Genomic DNA, 17,635 nt, shown 5'->3' on the forward strand with positions numbered 1-17,635 from the left:
CAAAATGTAAATAACATTCTTTGATAAATAGTAACTAGTTGCAATCTTATTAATTTTTTCCAACCTAAATTATAAACATTGCATCGGTGATTAAAACAATTAGGAGAGTATTCTATAAAGCTAAACTGAATAGGTAAATTTATCGTATGGGTAAATTTTCGTTGTATTTAAGCGTATAAAGAAAATCAATTCTCATACTTTGGTACTTCAAACTAACAATTAATTTAAAAAATAGTTCTCAGAATTAAACGTCAATCAAAAGAATAGGATCTGGAGTTACCAATACAATCAAACAGTGATTATCAAAGATAAAATACTTGCTCACGAGATACACTTAACAACAATTGTAAAAGTAACTTCTTACAAGTTACATCTAAGGTACTATTGAGAGAAATGACATCATAATTTTACAATAATGACACAAGATGACGGAGCAGTGCAGATCAAAATATGCCACCGAACAATCCAGCACCCGATTACACCACGAGAGTTTGTGACAAAGAGAGCACATGTCCAAAACAAAACACAAAGCAACTTTTATTTGATAAAGGTCTACGACACTCCGAACAGCAATGCTCATCTGTTTCCACAGATATGCAGACCTATTTTTCTGGGGACCTTAATAACCTCAGTAACAGTTGGATCTTCTTTCCTAAATTCTGGTAACACTAACAGTTGTAGACAGCCTTATGCTCCTCAAGAAAATGAATACTCAGAGTCTCCAAGGCAATAAACTTGGTTGGAACCATCTTCACGAAGCCAATTGCTCCATTCCTCCAGAATGTTGGCTTGTTCGCTCCTTATCTGAGAACACCATCTCGATCAAGACGATTTCATTGTGCCTGGCTTTCGGGTACTTTGGTGTAATGCAGTCAGGCTTTTCTAGGAAAAATGCAGAGTTTGGAAATTTAAATATTCCAATTTAGAAGAAATTCAATTTATCACATGATGAAATCTAAAGCAGCAAATCATTTATTTGACACTAATGGTAAAAGCAATAAGGGCATGTTCAAAGCTACAACAATCGTTGGACCTTGATACCAACCTCAAAATCTCCAATGAAGGAGCCAATATCACAAGTTCACAACAGAATTGACAATTGAAAGTACCAGTAATATATTCTTTGTAACATGACGGGGTCCAAGGGAACCAATGATAGTATGAGTTGTTCATTCAAACTTGCGCAAGGTAATCATTGGTAACCAGTCACACCCAGCCTTGACCTTGTTTAGCACCCAGACATCCAGGACTGCCCTCTTGCTCATGTCTGCCGCTTTCTACAGAATTCACAATTAGACACTTGCTAGATTATGTGACCAGTAATAGTCGACTTCTCAGAATCAACAAGCCCAATGTACACTATATTGACGTGAAATTTCTTTTTGCAAAGGATGAAATATGAAGAGAAAAACTGCAAACAACCAGGATTGATTTAACAATCAAAACATGCCACACAAAAGATGTTCAAACTTTACACCCCAAAAAATTTCCACAAAACATATCATAAATGTAAAGTATTAGTACTAAACAACAGCATATCCTAGATGGATGACTGCTTGAATTAGAAAACCCAAGTTTTGTAGATGAATATTCAGACATTAATCAGCTCGACATGACAAATCCAACTTTCAATTAATATATTTGAGATATTATACCTATCATGCTGGAAAAAAATTTAAATAATTAAGTAAAAGAGTAGTAATTGAGATTGCATTAAGCACAACAAAATGCAATAGTTTAGAACACTTACGATGACAGATTGAAAATGTCAACTTATAAATTCAAACCAATCTTGCAAAATCACTATGATTGTTAATATTATAGCAAAAACAGGAACAACATATGCCAGAAACCACATTTTAACTGCGAACGGGAGAAATTTGTAGTTCTTGTCTCTTTGGCTATGCCAACCGAGCCACCCAAGAAATATCCCTTTCAGATTGACTTTATGCATGTCATTAGAGGGAAAAGAATGCTAAAAACGAACTACACGTGTATATCACCAATAAAAACACCACAAACTCAAAAGAAAAACAGCGACACATAGAAACTTCCTTACAAACAGACATTGACAATAAATTTGCAGAATTGCCTTCCTAAACATACTGCAGCCTAATCTAGAGTGTTTACTAAACTTGACAATAAGAGTGGAGGAGAAGGATGGTCTGGAGAGTTTTGTAGTGCAAAAATGTATTTTGGCCGCGCTTGCGGTAACGGTCATGATCATGTGTTAACGGGGAGGATGCGGTCGTCTTACCCACCAAATAGGCAAATATCGACAGAGACTAAGAGATATCTTTCGAACTGGCCGAAACTCGGTATAGAATCATTTCAAGTGATACTTCCAATAAAGATTCCCTTATCAATGATATTTCTGTAAGACTTAAAACCCTTTTAAATAGAAGATGTTTCAGAAGAAAAAGGTTAGAACTCTTTTTAGTCCTTAAAAACTAAATGGTGATTAGTAACTTGGATGCCTCAAATTAGAGCCCATTAGTGACTTGTATTCCTTTACATGAAAATAGAATCTGATTTGAGGCAGATGATATTTAAAACAAATTATATCAAAATCTTACACAAAGTGGATGCAGTATAGCATGCTTAGTGATAAAATTACCCACTCTAAACACAACCCAATTAAGCCTATTTTTGCTCTTCTGTTATTAAGACGTTAGTAGTTCTCTATCTCCGAAAATCTCACACATAATTCAATTCAGCGAACCAATTTCTTAAAATGACGCTGTTTTAATGGTTAATCTTGAGATAGTTACAAGTTCCAAATGCTTCATCTGTGCGACTTTACTTGTCTAACCAAATTAGTTTTGAATGAGAACTAAAACTCAAATGACAGAACCAGACAGAAATCTAGAATACAACAATCAAACTGAATAACAAAGCATCAACATAGTTGCAAGACTGAATCTCTTATAAGCATAATTTTTTCACAAAAACTGAAAATCGAATACCACTTTCAACTTTTATAAGAGAAGTGGAGAGGTAAATTCTAAACCCTCTGAGCTAGAGCTAGCAACAGATAGCCCTAATCCATTAAACACATAATGCAATGGTTCCAGAGGTTATCAATCTTACCTGCGTCTGAACCATCACCACGACATCCACGTATTTAGCTTTTAAACTTCCAAAAAAGTGTTTGGACACTGTTCAACGCTGCCTCACAAAAGCACTTCAGTCAGGAACTTAATGACTTCCCTAGCAAAATTCAATACTGAAAAAAAAAACATATGGGTATAGAATCATACTTCAGCTAAGTGTAAAAAAATATGCATTGCTGTTGATTTGCCTGAAACACTGAAATTCATTCCTAAGTATGCCACAGGCAGCACTAGCAATCACCTTCAGCAGAAGTCTTGTTCTCCAAAAGAAACTAGTAATGATATGCCTTACCCAAAAGGATTCTCCAGTATTGACATCTCAAAGTCAAATAGGATTCTCTTTGATATCCCAAAGTCAAATAATATTCTCTCGTATTTTAATCTTACAGTCAAATAGGTTGATGACTCAGCAAATAAAGAAGCCACAGACTGCCAAAAGATACTGGACAATTCTAATGCAGAAATTTTTTCATTCTAATCTTTGAATGGAGTTTCCTTGCAACTTTCCTGAATCCTGAATCACGAATGCCTCTAATAACTGCTCGCTCAGCAGATTTTAATATGTTCATTCCATTCTTTAGACAAGATAACAAGAGTCTGGATGCACTCCAGAACTTTCTTTCTCTACAAAGATTGTGCACCATGGAGGAGTAAGTAAATTCATCCTTCATCTTCATTAACTTAAAAAGTTCCATCGCATGTTTCCCATGGCCAGATTTGTACATTGCATCAAGCAAGCTATTGAAAGCCACCATATTTGTATGAAAGCCTATTGAACACATTAATTGTAAATGTTTCTTAGCCCCCTCAATATTCCCTGCCTTACAAAGCCCATCTATCAAAATGGTATGAGTATAGATGTCACATTCTAAACCTTCTTTCTCAATCTTATGCAGCAATTCATATATAGCCTCAAACTTCCCCTCTTTACAGCAAATATACATTAAAGTATTATAAGACACAATGTCAAGTGCAACTCCACTTTTTGAAATAGCTTCCATACAAACATTTGCCTCTTTAAGCCTTCCTCTCTTAGCAAGAGCCCCTGCAACTGTGCAATATGCAAAGGCATCAAATGTATAACCTTTGCTCTTCATCTCGTAGAAAACCTCTAAGCCTTCATCAAATTTTCTACACCTAAAACAACATTTCATTACTGTAGTGTAAGTGATAGCATTGGGTTTGTAACCTGTATCACCAAGCTCTTTCAGAACCCACCTAGCTTCCTTCAACCTACTCGCTTTGCATAGCCCATTAATAAGTATATTATATGTTATCAAATCAAATTCCCAGCCATGACGCTTCAGGTTCCTATACAACATTAGGGCATTATCAGAATACCCAGTCTTACATAGGCCATTAAGTAATGTGTTGAAACTAGTTCTATCGGGACAGAGATTATTAAGAATAATATCACGGAAAACCCTATACGCTTCATCTGGTTTTCCAAATCTAAAAAAGCAATGCATTAATGTATTATAACTCCATACATCTGGTGAAATACCCGAATTCAGCATTTCATCAAATATATCAAGGGATAGTGACAGTTGGCATTGCCTGCTGGCACCGGCTAACAATGAATTAAAAGTCACTATATTAGGCTTAATACCTGCAACTTGCATTCTACGAACGACAGCATAAGCTACATCAATGCCTACGAACCGGCAATAAGCATCAACAAGGGCATTATAAGTCACAACATCCGGGAGAACCCCTAACCGTATACCATCAATTATAACTGCTTCTGCTTTGTCCAGTTTTTTTAATTTACATAAAGTAGATATGCATATATTCAACAGTCTAGTGGACAACCTGCAAGACATGCTCCAAGTAGATGGAACGAACCTGCAAAATTTCAGGAATTCAGGTCTCACAAATCCACCAAGGATTCAATTACAATGAACACATACATCCAACCTTCAAAATTCAACCAGAAACCATAAACTGCTTGCCAAATTGTAAGAATGAACTAAGATATATTACTAATTTCAATCCCACTAGTGGAGCTATTAGTGGGCGAAGGTTGGTCACTTCCCTAAAAAATCTGTAATAATAGTGTCTGTCTATTTGGCCTATCAATTATTTTAACTCTATATTTGAGTATAGATAATCTTTGTGTATTCCGTTCCCAAGTAAATTTTTCGTTACCATCTAACAACTATTAGTATATCTGAAAATTTTAAACCTTTTCTAAAGTTTTTATGTCATCCTATTCGACTGCCAGTTATAAGTTCATCAAAGCCATCTCCATTCCCTGATTCACAATTAGAGCCTCTAAACTCCTCTCCTCTAAAAGAAAATTCTTACATTAAAATTAAACAAAAATGCTAATCAATCATAAGAATTTACTCAAAATAGAAACAAAATTGCAGCACACGGATATTTCATTATATTTACGACTTTGTAACATATCAGATTTTCATAATAAATTTCGAAGAACAAAATTACAATTTAAAAGGAGAAGAATTAAACACAAAAAATAGATCTAGAGAAAAATAACATACTCAAGCTAGCTTGAACTCAAACCACATTGTTCATTCCCATGGAAGCTTTGTTGAGATAGAGACGAAATCGCGGAATTTCATTGATTATCTCATTCTATTTTGCATATTTATAGCCCTATATCAAACCCAAATTTAGAAATTTAACACCAATTAAACCAAAAACCGTAAATTGATTAACCCTAAAATGAATCATGATTCATGAATGAACAAAGTCAAGAAACAATGTTTAACAATTAACATTAACAAAAAAGAAAAATCTATATTAAATAAACAATTGAAATTCAAACTTTTAGAGAAAGAATCAAAGAAAGAAAAGGAAAAATGAATGAGAAATGGTGGGAGGCTGGGGCGACTCACGACTGGGTCCTGGGAAGAGAAGGCTGCACTGAACTGTGATGGGCCGGTGGAGTCTTCCGGCTGCAGTGATGGCGTCTGTGGGAGTGTGGGGCCGGTTCCCGGCTGCCGGCTGGATATGATTAATAAATATGGTTGAAAGGGCTTTGAACAGGGTTTGTTAATTGAGTGCGTCTAAACTGTGAAGTCTAAACACACTATCGGGAGTATCAAGTGAACTACAAGTCTACAAGTATAAGTGTATAACACTACCAAAGCCTAACAAGCAGGAGTTACCTAAATAACCTAAGCAAGAGCTCAAGTCAATATCGTCAATTTGTCATATCCAATACATCTCGTCATTAAAAGTTATGATCGGGTTTTGAAAATTACAATTAGGGCTTGAAAAAGTTTGAAAGAGAACATATAATACCCTTATAAAAGGAAAGAAGAAAGTTGCGGTTTGTAGACCTTAATCGTAAGCCAAAATTCAAATCTAATCTAATCAGACTATTCATCAATTTTCAACATTATAATAAAACAAATTTAGATTTCAGGTTGGGTTTAAAATTCGCTGTCATATCAATAACTACTATGTCGTAGAAACTATTATTTTTTATAAAACTAATAAACTAATTATTTTTATTAGTAGTAACAACTCATTATTTACTTTAAATGACAACCATTATAGAACTTACGCAAAAGCCTTTTCTATTAGATGCATCAAGATCATAGGCATACAACAAAATAAAGGCGCATAAGTTACAATGGCTATTCATGGTGTTTTTGGTCAATGGTCATATGATCTTAGTTATCAATGCTTCACACGAAGTAGGGAAAGGAAAGGGCAGTCACTTCTCACCATTCACAATCGGACATCGACAAGGCGACACTAACAACCAACGCAGAAAACTTGTAAAACAAACTCCCTCCATCTCATTTCATTTACTATATTTGCTACAAAAAGCTCACATAAGAGATGCAAATATGGCAATCTGATCGAGATAACATCAGGTTATACGTTATCATTATTTAGCCACAACATCTCCTCACTAGAAGATGAAGAATCACCATATGCATTTTCATTATTTCAGATCGACTAAAAATGTAGCAGGGAAACAAATTATACAATCTCGCTAACTTCACGAAGTAAAGTTGGAAGGACCAAGTTCGGTTATACAAGTAAAAAGATCGGAACAGACATAAGAACTAGTCAAACAGATATCGATTTATGATGGCTTGTAGTATTTTGTAGGAACAAATGGCATTTTGGTAACCACTCCTTCATAAGACTTTCCTCGTACTAGAATGTTAACTTTCGTGCCTGCCTTGTGGTTCCCGGACTTCACATAACCCATAGCTATGTTCTTCTTAAGGCAAGGGCTAAATCCCCCACTTGTGATTTCGCCAATGTTATCGCCTTTTTCATTCTGAATTTCACTGTGACTTCTAGCAGGTGGCCCGGAAGAGATAACCCCTACACGCCTTTTTGGAGGGCCATCGACAATTTGTTTGAGTATCACTTCTGCGCCAAGGAAACCACCTTCTGCTCTTCTCCTCTTTCCGACAGCCCATGTTAGTCCTGCCTCAATCGGCGTGATATGCTGTTCAAGATCATTGCCATACAAACACAACCCAGACTCAAGCCTTAGACTGTCTCGAGCACCCAGCCCAGTGAGTCTTACCTTGCCTTCGGATTTCTCCAAGATTTGCTTTGTAAGGTCCACGGCATACTCATCAGGAACTGATATTTCAAAACCATCTTCACCGGTATATCTGAATATTTGATACAAGATTTACTAATCAACAGATATTCGAGGAAATCAAATCAAATATGATGCTTCTTTGACGTAAACAATTAAAGAAATTTAACCATAACGCATCAAGGGTGGAACACGATTATCCAAAATGGCACAGGCTTCCAAGAGGAGCAAGACACAAAATGATCAAGGTAACTTAACAAAAACGTAACTATATGCTCAGACTCTTCATATCACCTTAGGTATTCATGTTAGATCTACAATACTCTGACATGAATATGGAATTCAACGTATTTTAGACCAAAAACGTGAAGTACATCAATTTGCTAAGTTCGAAAATTGGGCACATCTTGTGTCTGAAAAAACTACCCAAGTTTAAAGGACACGGATGTGTGGAAGACATTATCGGCTAAGTTCATAAACCGCATGAAAAACATTGTTGTGCATTAAATGGAAGGAATGTAATGCTTGTTTTTTGCCTGGAAGTGAGGGGCTGTAGAGTTTACCCCGTCCTAGTGAGATAGCAGGGGAATCCGCTGATATCCAGCATACGGAACCCTCCAAAGTAAAACTTGCTTAGATCATCCTTGGTCAAATGCTGAAGAACAGGGGCAGCAAGAGGACCCTGATAAAATGCATCAAAAAAGTTTATTATTGGCTGTAGAGGAAGGCATAAATTAATGATCCATATTCCATACGAATAAAGCAAAATAAGTGGAACAGTGATTTGAACATTAACACTATGTTTGGATAGGAGGAAATGGGGGGCAATGAACGGATTGCATTTCCTCATTTGGATATCGATAGGGTAAGGGAGGGTAGGGAATTGAAAGGAAAAACTTCACAATTTAAGCAAAACAAATTTTCCAACATTGGAAAATTTTGGAAGAAAAACACATCAATCTCCCCTCCCTTCCTTACCCTTGTAATAACAAAGCAGTTGTTTATGATTAACCGTTGCTGGCAAACACCATCGCAATTTCATATAAATAAAAAACACACATGACTTAATGAACCATTTTACTATTTACTGTAGTTCATTATAATCTAAAATCAAAGACTTGGCTGCATTACAATATTGGAGAATGTAAGCAAATAGAATTTAGAGCATAAAATTATGTCAAAATCAATTGTAGAAGCAGATTAAGAAATCAACCTGCAGAGCAAGAAGAGATCTTTCATCATGAATGTGCCATGACACATCACCTCCTTTTGATTTAAATACTTTCATATGCTCCTCGATATGAGCCAAATCCTTATCTCTGCAACCCGCATTAACGACCAGATATATGTGATCATCCTTCACTTTGGTGATTACAGTGTCATCAATTGAACCACCCTTCTCATTAGTAAACACCGATAAAGTTCCAGTGCCAGGGGCGAGCCCGGCAATATCACCAACAACAAGTTTTTCGAGGAAAGAGATGCAATCCTTTCCCTTAAGGCTCAGTCCACACATATGAGCAACATCAAAAAGACTACCATTCTCTCTACAGTTCACAGTAGAATCCATAATTGAGTCCTTGTACTGAATTGGCATGCTCCAACCAGCAAAAGGCACCATTTTCCCACCATTTGCAACATGGAAGTCATAAAGGGCAGTCTTCTTGAGGTCTCCCTCACTGGCAAAAAACCGACGAGTAACAGCTTTCTTCTCAGATTGAGCGAGGCGCCTAGTGATTGATTGCCCAAGCTGCCATAGGCTTCCTCCTCTCATCTCTTTGTATCAAATCTTCTGAACACAATAGAAACAGTGTGATTGTTCTATGTGTCTACAAAATTACTCCAAACAATACAAGATACAAACAAATACATAATCATTCGAAATGATGGCACTTTTAATGAGATAATTAGACCAGTGTGGCATTTTTTCACCAACACTTAAAACTGCTGTAAAATTCAAACCTAACCATATATATAAGACTAAAGTATATATGTATTAATAAGCAACATTTTTATCAAGAAAGAGGCATATACACATAAGAATGACTGAATGAGGAGAAGTATCAACGGCCCCTTTGGTAGATGATAGTATACGGTGGTAATGGGAATGAAAATGGGAATGAAAACTAGTGTAATTTTAGTTGAAAAATCATTGGCTACCTTGATGGCCATGCTTGTCTAACTTCAATCATCTCATTTTCTTCATAAAATCCATTCAAATGCATTACCAATTTGGTGGTAATAGAAATTTGTAAAAAGAAAAATACTTTTTGTGATCAAAGTTACATGTGTTAAATTAGCCTGGACTTATTGTGAATGCCAGCATATTAACGGGGGAACACAAGTGCGCACACTTCATAAGCCAAGGAGATATACACCATCCCAAAACCATATGGCAATGGGAAGAAGGTCTCTAATAGCTTATAAAGCGTGCACACCATTTTCAATTTATCGATGTGGGATAACTCATCCCAACACCCCCCACATGCGAACCCCCGTCAAGTTCGCATGTGGGAGTAATCAATTAGGGTAGGAACGCCATTCTTTTCGAACCTACCATTTTTAAATTGTTGATCGAACCATCGGCTCTGATACCATGTTAAATTAGCCTGGACTTATTGTGAATGCCAGCATATTAACGGGGGAACACAAGTGCGCACACTTCATAAGCCAAGGAGTATACACCATCCCAAAACCATATGGCAATGGGAAGAAGGTCTCTAATAGCTTATAAAGCGTGCACACCATTTTCAATTTATCGATGTGGGATAACTCATCCCAACAACATGTCATCACCGGAATGACATAGAATATGTAATTTTATGCATTAAATCATTCTCATTACCACCATTATCACTAACCAAACGGGCCGCACTATTCTCAGATCATCAATGTACTAGCGAATCTAGGATATTGGGCGAGCCAAACACTCCGGAATCAACCGTTATTCTTCTGTGTTATACATAATTCAATATTTTAAATCAAATATATTATAATAGATAGACTCAAGCCTAAAATCCGACTTAATAGATAGACTCAAGCCTAAAATCCGACTTAATAGATTAAACTTATTGCATACTTTACACACAGAAAATTGTAATAATAGGGTCTATCAAACACAAGGAAAGGCATTTAAATGAAAAAAAAAAAAAAAAAAAAAAAAAAAAAAAAAAAAAAAGAACCAAACCAAGACAAATGAGGCAAAAAAAACAATCCAGATCTCACTTTCAGCAACAAGCCAACAATGGAGAATATAAAAATAAGAATATACGATCATTAAATGTTTGATAAAATGCCCAAAAGAGAAGTTTACCTACAGAAAGAAGGCTTCTTGGTTGATGGGTACTGGGAAAATCCGAAAAATGAAGTGGGTATTACCCAATTAATCTAGACAAGAAAAAAGTTATTATCATTTAACAGTGTAAAGATAAAGCCAATACTCCCGCCAATTAACATTAATTGTCCCATTTATTTTTTAAAAACTATTTATTATCATTCTTAATTTGAATTTTATTTTTAATATAGTTAAGTAAGATCTTGTTTAATTCGTTTCAATATAAATTTTAATAATATAAAATTTGTATAATTTTAAATTATGCACAATTAATAATACTCTTTTTGAGATTGAATTAGTGCATTAGACAGTGTGTCAAAACTAAATATGACAATTAATGTGAATCGAAGAGAGAATTGATAAAATACTCCCTCATATTTATTTTACTTATCTCATTTACTTTTTATTACTATTTATAAATCTTTTTTCATTTGTATTTTATTTTTAATTTATAGGTTAACATATAATCAAGTAGAATCTTCTTTTATTTGTGTCAATATAAGAATTATTAATATCAACTTTTCAAAATTTTTAATTAAGTATAATTAGAGATAGAGTCAAAATATTACCTCAATAAGTGTAAAAAAGTAAGGACAAGTAAAATAAATTAAAGAGAGTATAATTTTAAAAATGGCAAATAGAAAAATTAGCAAAGGAAAATGATGGGTTTGGTGGTGATATGTAGTGGGTGGAGGAGGGTTCCTTGGGGGCAAATCAAGGCAGAAATGCCCAATCTTCAGTGAGTTATAGGCTACTCTTTAGTCTTTATCTTGCTCTCTATGTGCTGTGGGTTGAGACTGTGAAACGGTGAACCATTGTATCTTTGTATTTGTATCATTGTTTGGGTTTTTCATCAAGCTTTTGATCATTATTTGAGAATTTTATGATTCTATCTTGTGCTTCTATAAACTCTTCCAACCACATATGTTGACATTATCAGAAATACCCATCCTAGACTCCACACCAATACTATAAATACATGCTCTTAGCCTTGTAATTAGTAAAAATGATGTAATTTCCTTTACTTAGTCTTTCCTATGTATGAATATTATTTTCTCTTTGTAATCTTTGATCTTTGATCTCAATAATAATTGTTCTTTCATTCATCCTTTATTATTTTATCATATCGGATATTGGTTACATTGCAATCTTCAACATGGTATCAGACGCCTCGACATTATATTCCGTCTCGTTGGTAAACAATTTCTTTTACTGATTTTTTTTTATCTGATTTATTTTATTATTCTCTTTCTGTTTCAATTTTTGAATTCCCCTTTTCTTTCTGCTTTCTCTGTCTTCTTCTTGATTCTTCTTTGCGATTTTCTTTTTCTCTTCTTTCTTCATCATGTCTGCTACTCCAAATCTTCCTATTAACAAAACCCTTGACCCTATTCAAGACCCTGTTTCACCATATTACCTTCATCCGAGTGATTCTCAGCTTTTATTGGTTCCCATTTCCTTCAATGGTACTGGATTCAATGATTGGAAACGATCTGTAACTATTACCCTTTCTTCCAAGAACAAACTCGCATTCATCAATGGCCAGATCCCACAACCTAATCCTACTGACCCCAATTTCAAATCCTGGGAAAGAATTAATAGTACAATAATTTCTTGGTTTATGAAAGTTCTTGATCCTCAGATTGCTAGAAGCGTTTTGTATTTTCCCACTGCACAAGCTATTTGGCAAAATCTTGAAGAACGATTTGGAATTACTTCTGGAACCCAGATCTATTCTCTCACTCAACAAATTTTTGCTATTGACCAAGGTTCCGATTGTATTTCTACCTATTTCACCAAAATTAAGATGTTATGGGATGAATTTGATGCTTCATATCCTCTACCTATCTGTTCTTGTACCAATTGTACTTGTGGAATCAACAGTAAACTCATACAAATGAGAGAAGAACAACGATTAATCTTGTTTCTAATGAAGCTTAACCCTGCATATAAAACCATTCGAGGAAGTATACTCATGCAACAACCTCTACCCAGTATTTCTTATGCATATCGTTTAATCATGCAAGAAGAGAAACATTCTGATTTAGCCTCCAACAAAAATCCGACCATTGATGAAGATATTGGTCTTGCTGCTGTTCATAAACAAAAGTTTTATCATAATCATAACCAAAATGCATCGCCATCTCATCATCCTTTTCCTAAACCTCCTATTCATGGAAATCCAAACATCAATACCAGAAAATCAAATCTCTTCTGCAATTACTGTAAGAAACAAGGCCATACAAAAGAAACTTGTTACAAATTGCATGGCTTTCCAAATACTTCTACAAGAGACAATTGGAATCAAAAGAAGATTGCTGCAACGGTCCAAAATACCAATTCTAACCCCAGTAGCATTTCCTCTCCAAATTTTACAGTTGACCAATATAATCAACTCCTTTCTCTTCTTGATCAACATGACACTCGCAATATTTCTACAATTGAAGCAACCAATGAAGACAACAACTGCCTTTTAGCTGGTAAATCATGTTTCTTTTCTATGTCTAAATCTACTTGGATAATTGATAGTGGTGCTACGAACCACATGTGTTGTGATCTTTCCTTGTTTAAATCTTATACTACTGTTCTTCCCAGCACCAACAATAACATCACAATCCCAAATGGAAATCTTGTTAAAATTGCACACAAAGGCACTATTGTTTTAAGTCCTAATCTCATTCTTTATAATGTTCTTCATGTTCCCACCTTTCATTTCAATTTAATTTCAGTCACCAAGCTTTGTAATGATATACCTTACTCCCTTACGTTTTTCAAAAATTGTTGTTCTGTTCAGGGCCCTTCTCTGAGCAGGCCAATCTTGCTTGGTAAACTTGTTCAAGGTCTTTATCATCTTGTTGACAACTTTCCTGAATCACCTCAACAATCTTCCACAGCCTCCTCTACTACTATATGTTGTGCTGCTTCAGACATTGAACAAACCAAGCTATAGCATCTCAAACTTGGTCATGCTCCTTTTCCTGTTATCAAACATATTTTTCCTTCATTAAATGTTTCTAATTGCACCAATAATTGCCTATGTAAAATTTGTCCTTCAGCAAGACAAAATAGATTCCCTTTCCCTAATAGTTCAATTAAAACTAATAAGGCATTTCATTTACTTCACATGGATGTTTGGGGACCTTATAAGCACCCCACATACAATAAATGTACTTCTTTCCTTACTATTGTTGATGATTTTACCAGGACTACTTGGATTTTCCTATTGAAAACCAGGTCTCAAGTTTCTATCATTTTTGAATATTTTTATTCTTATGTTGTTAATCAATTTCAAAGCACCATACAAAGTGTTAGAACTGACAATGCTCCTGAACTCTGTGAAGGCAAAATCAAAGTTTTTTATCACAATAAAGGCATCACTAACTACAAATCCTGTCCTAATACTCCTCAACAAAATGGTGTTGTGGAAAGAAAACACAAACATCTATTAGAAACTGCTAGGGCCCTATACTTTCAATCCAATATTCCCATTCAATTTTGGGGAGAATGTGTTTTAACAGCTGCATACCTTATAAACAGAATGCCTCTTCAAAGTTTAAATAACCTTTCTCCTTATCAAAAATTGTTTGGCATTCCTCCTAACTTAGATCACTTAAAATGCTTTGGTTGTCTCTGCTATGCTTCCAACACTTCTCCTCACAAAACAAAATTTGAAACAAGAGCAAATCCTTGTATATTTCTTGGTTATCCTAACAATCAAAAGGCCTACAAATTATATGACCTCACTACACACACAATTATCAAATCAAGGGATGTATATTTCTATGAGAAACATTACCCTTATCACCAACACTCTGTTAAAACACATACCAACCCATATTACCCCTTTTTCCTACCAATATCTACACCTACTGATCTTACAGTGGATGATATTTTTGAAACTCCTATATTTTCAGACCAAAACTCTTCTACTGATAACAATATTTCACATGTAAATTCTGATATATCACCTTCCAGTATTACTGATATTTCTACTAGTATTATTAAACATGATGACAGCACACCTCCTGTTCCTATAAGACATTCTAACAGACAAACTAAACCACCCACTTATCTTTCAGATTACATATGTAATAATGTTTCTTGCACTGCTAACAATTGGTGTTCTATAATGTCATGTAATGTTTTCACCACCTCTCACCAATGCCTTATGGCTCACCTTCCTCTTGTTACTGAGCCTAATACATACAAGATAGCATCTCAAGACCCCAAATGGGTTCATGCTATGCAACAAGAATTACAGGCCTTATCTGCAAATAATACCTGGATATTAGTTGACCTTCCACCAAATAAGAAACCTATTGGGAATAAATGGGTATACAAAATCAAGCTCCATGCTGATGGCTCTATTGAAAGATATAAAGCCAGGTTAGTAGCCAAAGGTTACAATCAAAAGTATGGTATTGATTATAATGAAACCTTCTCTCCTGTCATTAAAATGGCTACAATTAGAAGCATTCTAACTATTGCTGTTCACCATAAATGGCACGTTTTTCAACTTGATGTAAATAATGCTTTTCTTCATGGTGATCTACATGAGGAAATATACATGAAAGTTCCAGATGGCTTCCCAAATCCACAAAATAAGGTATGTTTACTTAAAAAGTCTATATATGGTCTCAAGCAATCATCAAGACAATGGTTTCATAAATTACAAATTTCTTTACAAACTCAAAAATTTGTTCAATCTAAGAATGATTATAGCCTCTTCATAAAGAAGGATGGCAATCACATTACCATAGTTGCTGTCTATGTGGATGATATTGTTTTAACTGGGAATGATGTTAACTGCATTTCCCAAATCAAGAACTACCTTCATGATAAATTTAGCATTAAAGACTTGGGCATTTTACACTATTTTTTGGGATTGGAAGCTACTTACATTGATGCAGGCATTTTTCTTTCCCAAACAAAGTTCACCAAAGATCTACTTAAAGCATCAAAACAACAAACATTCAAACATGTTGTTACTCCTCTACCACAAAATCTGCATCTAGCTATTGATCAGGGACAAGTATATGAAGATCCCAGTTACTACAGGACAATGGTTGGTAAATTAAATTTTTTAACCAACACCAGACCTGATCTAGCCTTTGCAGTTCAATATCTAAGTCAGTTCATGCAGAATCCTCGTCTTCCTCATGCCTCTGCTTTACAACACACATTGAATTATGTTCATTCTACAGCAAACCAAGGCATCATCATCAAAGGTTCTACTCAATTGAAACTTCAAGCCTATTCTGACTCAGACTGGGCTTCATGTCCAAATAGTAGAAGGTCCATCACAGGATACATACTATTATTAGGCTCTTCACCAATCAGTTGGAAATCCAAGAAGCAAAGCACAGTGTCAAGGTCATCTAGTGAAGTTACTTGGTTGGTCAGGCTATTGGAAGAACTTCAATTACATTCCTTGAAGCCTGTTCTTCTACACTGTGACAACATCAGCGCCATACATATAGCCAAGAATCCAGTGTTCCATGAACGAACTAAACACATCGACATAGATTGTCACTTCACAAGAGACAAGGTTTTAGAAGGTCTTCTCCAGCTTACTTATCTTCCAACTCAGAATCAATTAGCTGATGTTCTAACTAAAATCTTACCTTCTCATCAGCATAATCAATTGTTGAGCAAACTAGGTATGTCATCCATCCCTAGTTTGAGGGGGGGGTGTTAACATTATCAGAAATACCCATCCTAGACTCCACACCAATACTATAAATACATGCTCTTAGCCTTGTAATTAGTAAAAATGATGTAATTTCCTTTACTTAGTCTTTCCTATGTATGAATATTATTTTCTCTTTGTAATCTTTGATCTTTGATCTCAATAATAATTGTTCTTTCATTCATCCTTTATTATTTTATCATATCGGATATTGGTTACATTGCAATCTTCAACAACATACCATTTAACTCGACTTCAAATAAGTCTAATGTGCTCGGATTGCATTTAGGTCGGTTTTGCTATTTTTCAGAGTAGGATTAAGGTCAATGTGCTACATTCTTTCTTTTTAAAGTAGTTGATAAGTGTTTTTTTTGAGTCGTTTTAAATAGTTGTAGCATTTTTCTTTATAGTTATTTTTTACCTATTAAACCTTACAACCTAATCCAATTACCTCCATCCAGTCCTATTTTAATGCATTTGTCAGATCCTAATTAAACACTTTTAAACGATTTATTTCTAAGTGTTTTTAATCATTCTCAAATTTCAATAAAAAAGGTACCATAAAACCCTTTGTATAGGGTTCGCATTGAGTGGGGCTACACACTCTGACTTTAATTCAACCGAGACTTTCAAACTTATGTCAAAGTCAGATTATGATATATTTCATATTTTTTGAGGATAAAATTGATTTAATAATAAGAAAAATCATAATATCAATGTCTTTCAAATATACTACGATATATTCGACCAATTCTACTTAACAAAGAAATATAGTTCGATATACCCCAACTAAATAACTTGAATAACCTACAATTTGCCAAATTCACAACAATATTGTCTTTTAAATAGGCATATTAAAGTTGCACGGTATTAAAGTCTTAGTAAAAAGTATTCAATGATTTAACCTATAACTACCCCAATATAAACGCGAAAATAACATTGAAAAATGAAAATTGACA

The 17,635-nt window shown here is 34.8% G+C and overlaps 2 protein-coding genes across 15 annotated transcripts; both read right to left on the reverse strand.

Annotated features, from left to right (window-relative positions):
* Positions 1 to 283: 283 nt before the first annotated feature.
* LOC130815430 (putative pentatricopeptide repeat-containing protein At4g17915) lies at positions 284 to 6,221 on the reverse strand. 11 transcript variants are annotated; one of them, XR_009042603.1, is made up of 7 exons: positions 5,975 to 6,221; positions 5,618 to 5,732; positions 4,723 to 4,958; positions 3,261 to 4,424; positions 3,091 to 3,168; positions 1,046 to 1,411; positions 284 to 882 (listed from the first exon to the last, which is right to left on the reverse strand). XR_009042603.1 is itself a non-coding variant. In XM_057681902.1 (6 exons), exon 3 carries the CDS (start codon positions 4,934 to 4,936, stop codon positions 3,566 to 3,568), a length of 1,371 nt encoding a protein of 456 aa, XP_057537885.1. In that variant the 5' UTR covers positions 4,937 to 4,958; positions 5,618 to 5,732; positions 5,975 to 6,206; the 3' UTR covers positions 284 to 877; positions 1,110 to 1,411; positions 3,091 to 3,168; positions 3,261 to 3,565. The 11 variants fall into 11 exon arrangements, 8 of the variants coding, with proteins under 8 accessions (XP_057537885.1, XP_057537886.1, XP_057537883.1 ...); XR_009042602.1 differs by having other exon boundaries at positions 284 to 877; positions 5,975 to 6,206; XM_057681902.1 differs by having other exon boundaries at positions 284 to 877; positions 1,110 to 1,411; positions 3,261 to 4,958; positions 5,975 to 6,206.
* Positions 6,222 to 6,996: 775 nt separating this feature from the next.
* LOC130814463 (aminomethyltransferase, mitochondrial-like) lies at positions 6,997 to 11,040 on the reverse strand. 4 transcript variants are annotated; one of them, XM_057680533.1, is made up of 4 exons: positions 10,971 to 11,040; positions 8,867 to 9,445; positions 8,217 to 8,335; positions 6,997 to 7,726 (listed from the first exon to the last, which is right to left on the reverse strand). In XM_057680533.1, exons 2-4 carry the CDS (start codon positions 9,425 to 9,427, stop codon positions 7,180 to 7,182), a joined length of 1,227 nt encoding a protein of 408 aa, XP_057536516.1. In that variant the 5' UTR covers positions 9,428 to 9,445; positions 10,971 to 11,040; the 3' UTR covers positions 6,997 to 7,179. The 4 variants fall into 4 exon arrangements, with proteins under 4 accessions (XP_057536516.1, XP_057536514.1, XP_057536513.1 ...); XM_057680531.1 differs by having other exon boundaries at positions 8,867 to 9,442; positions 10,967 to 11,040; XM_057680530.1 differs by having other exon boundaries at positions 10,967 to 11,040.
* Positions 11,041 to 17,635: the final 6,595 nt, after the last annotated feature.

The sequence above is a fragment of the Amaranthus tricolor genome, chromosome 6, assembly GCF_026212465.1.
Source record: "Amaranthus tricolor cultivar Red isolate AtriRed21 chromosome 6, ASM2621246v1, whole genome shotgun sequence".
Lineage (NCBI taxonomy): Eukaryota > Viridiplantae > Streptophyta > Magnoliopsida > Caryophyllales > Amaranthaceae > Amaranthus > Amaranthus tricolor.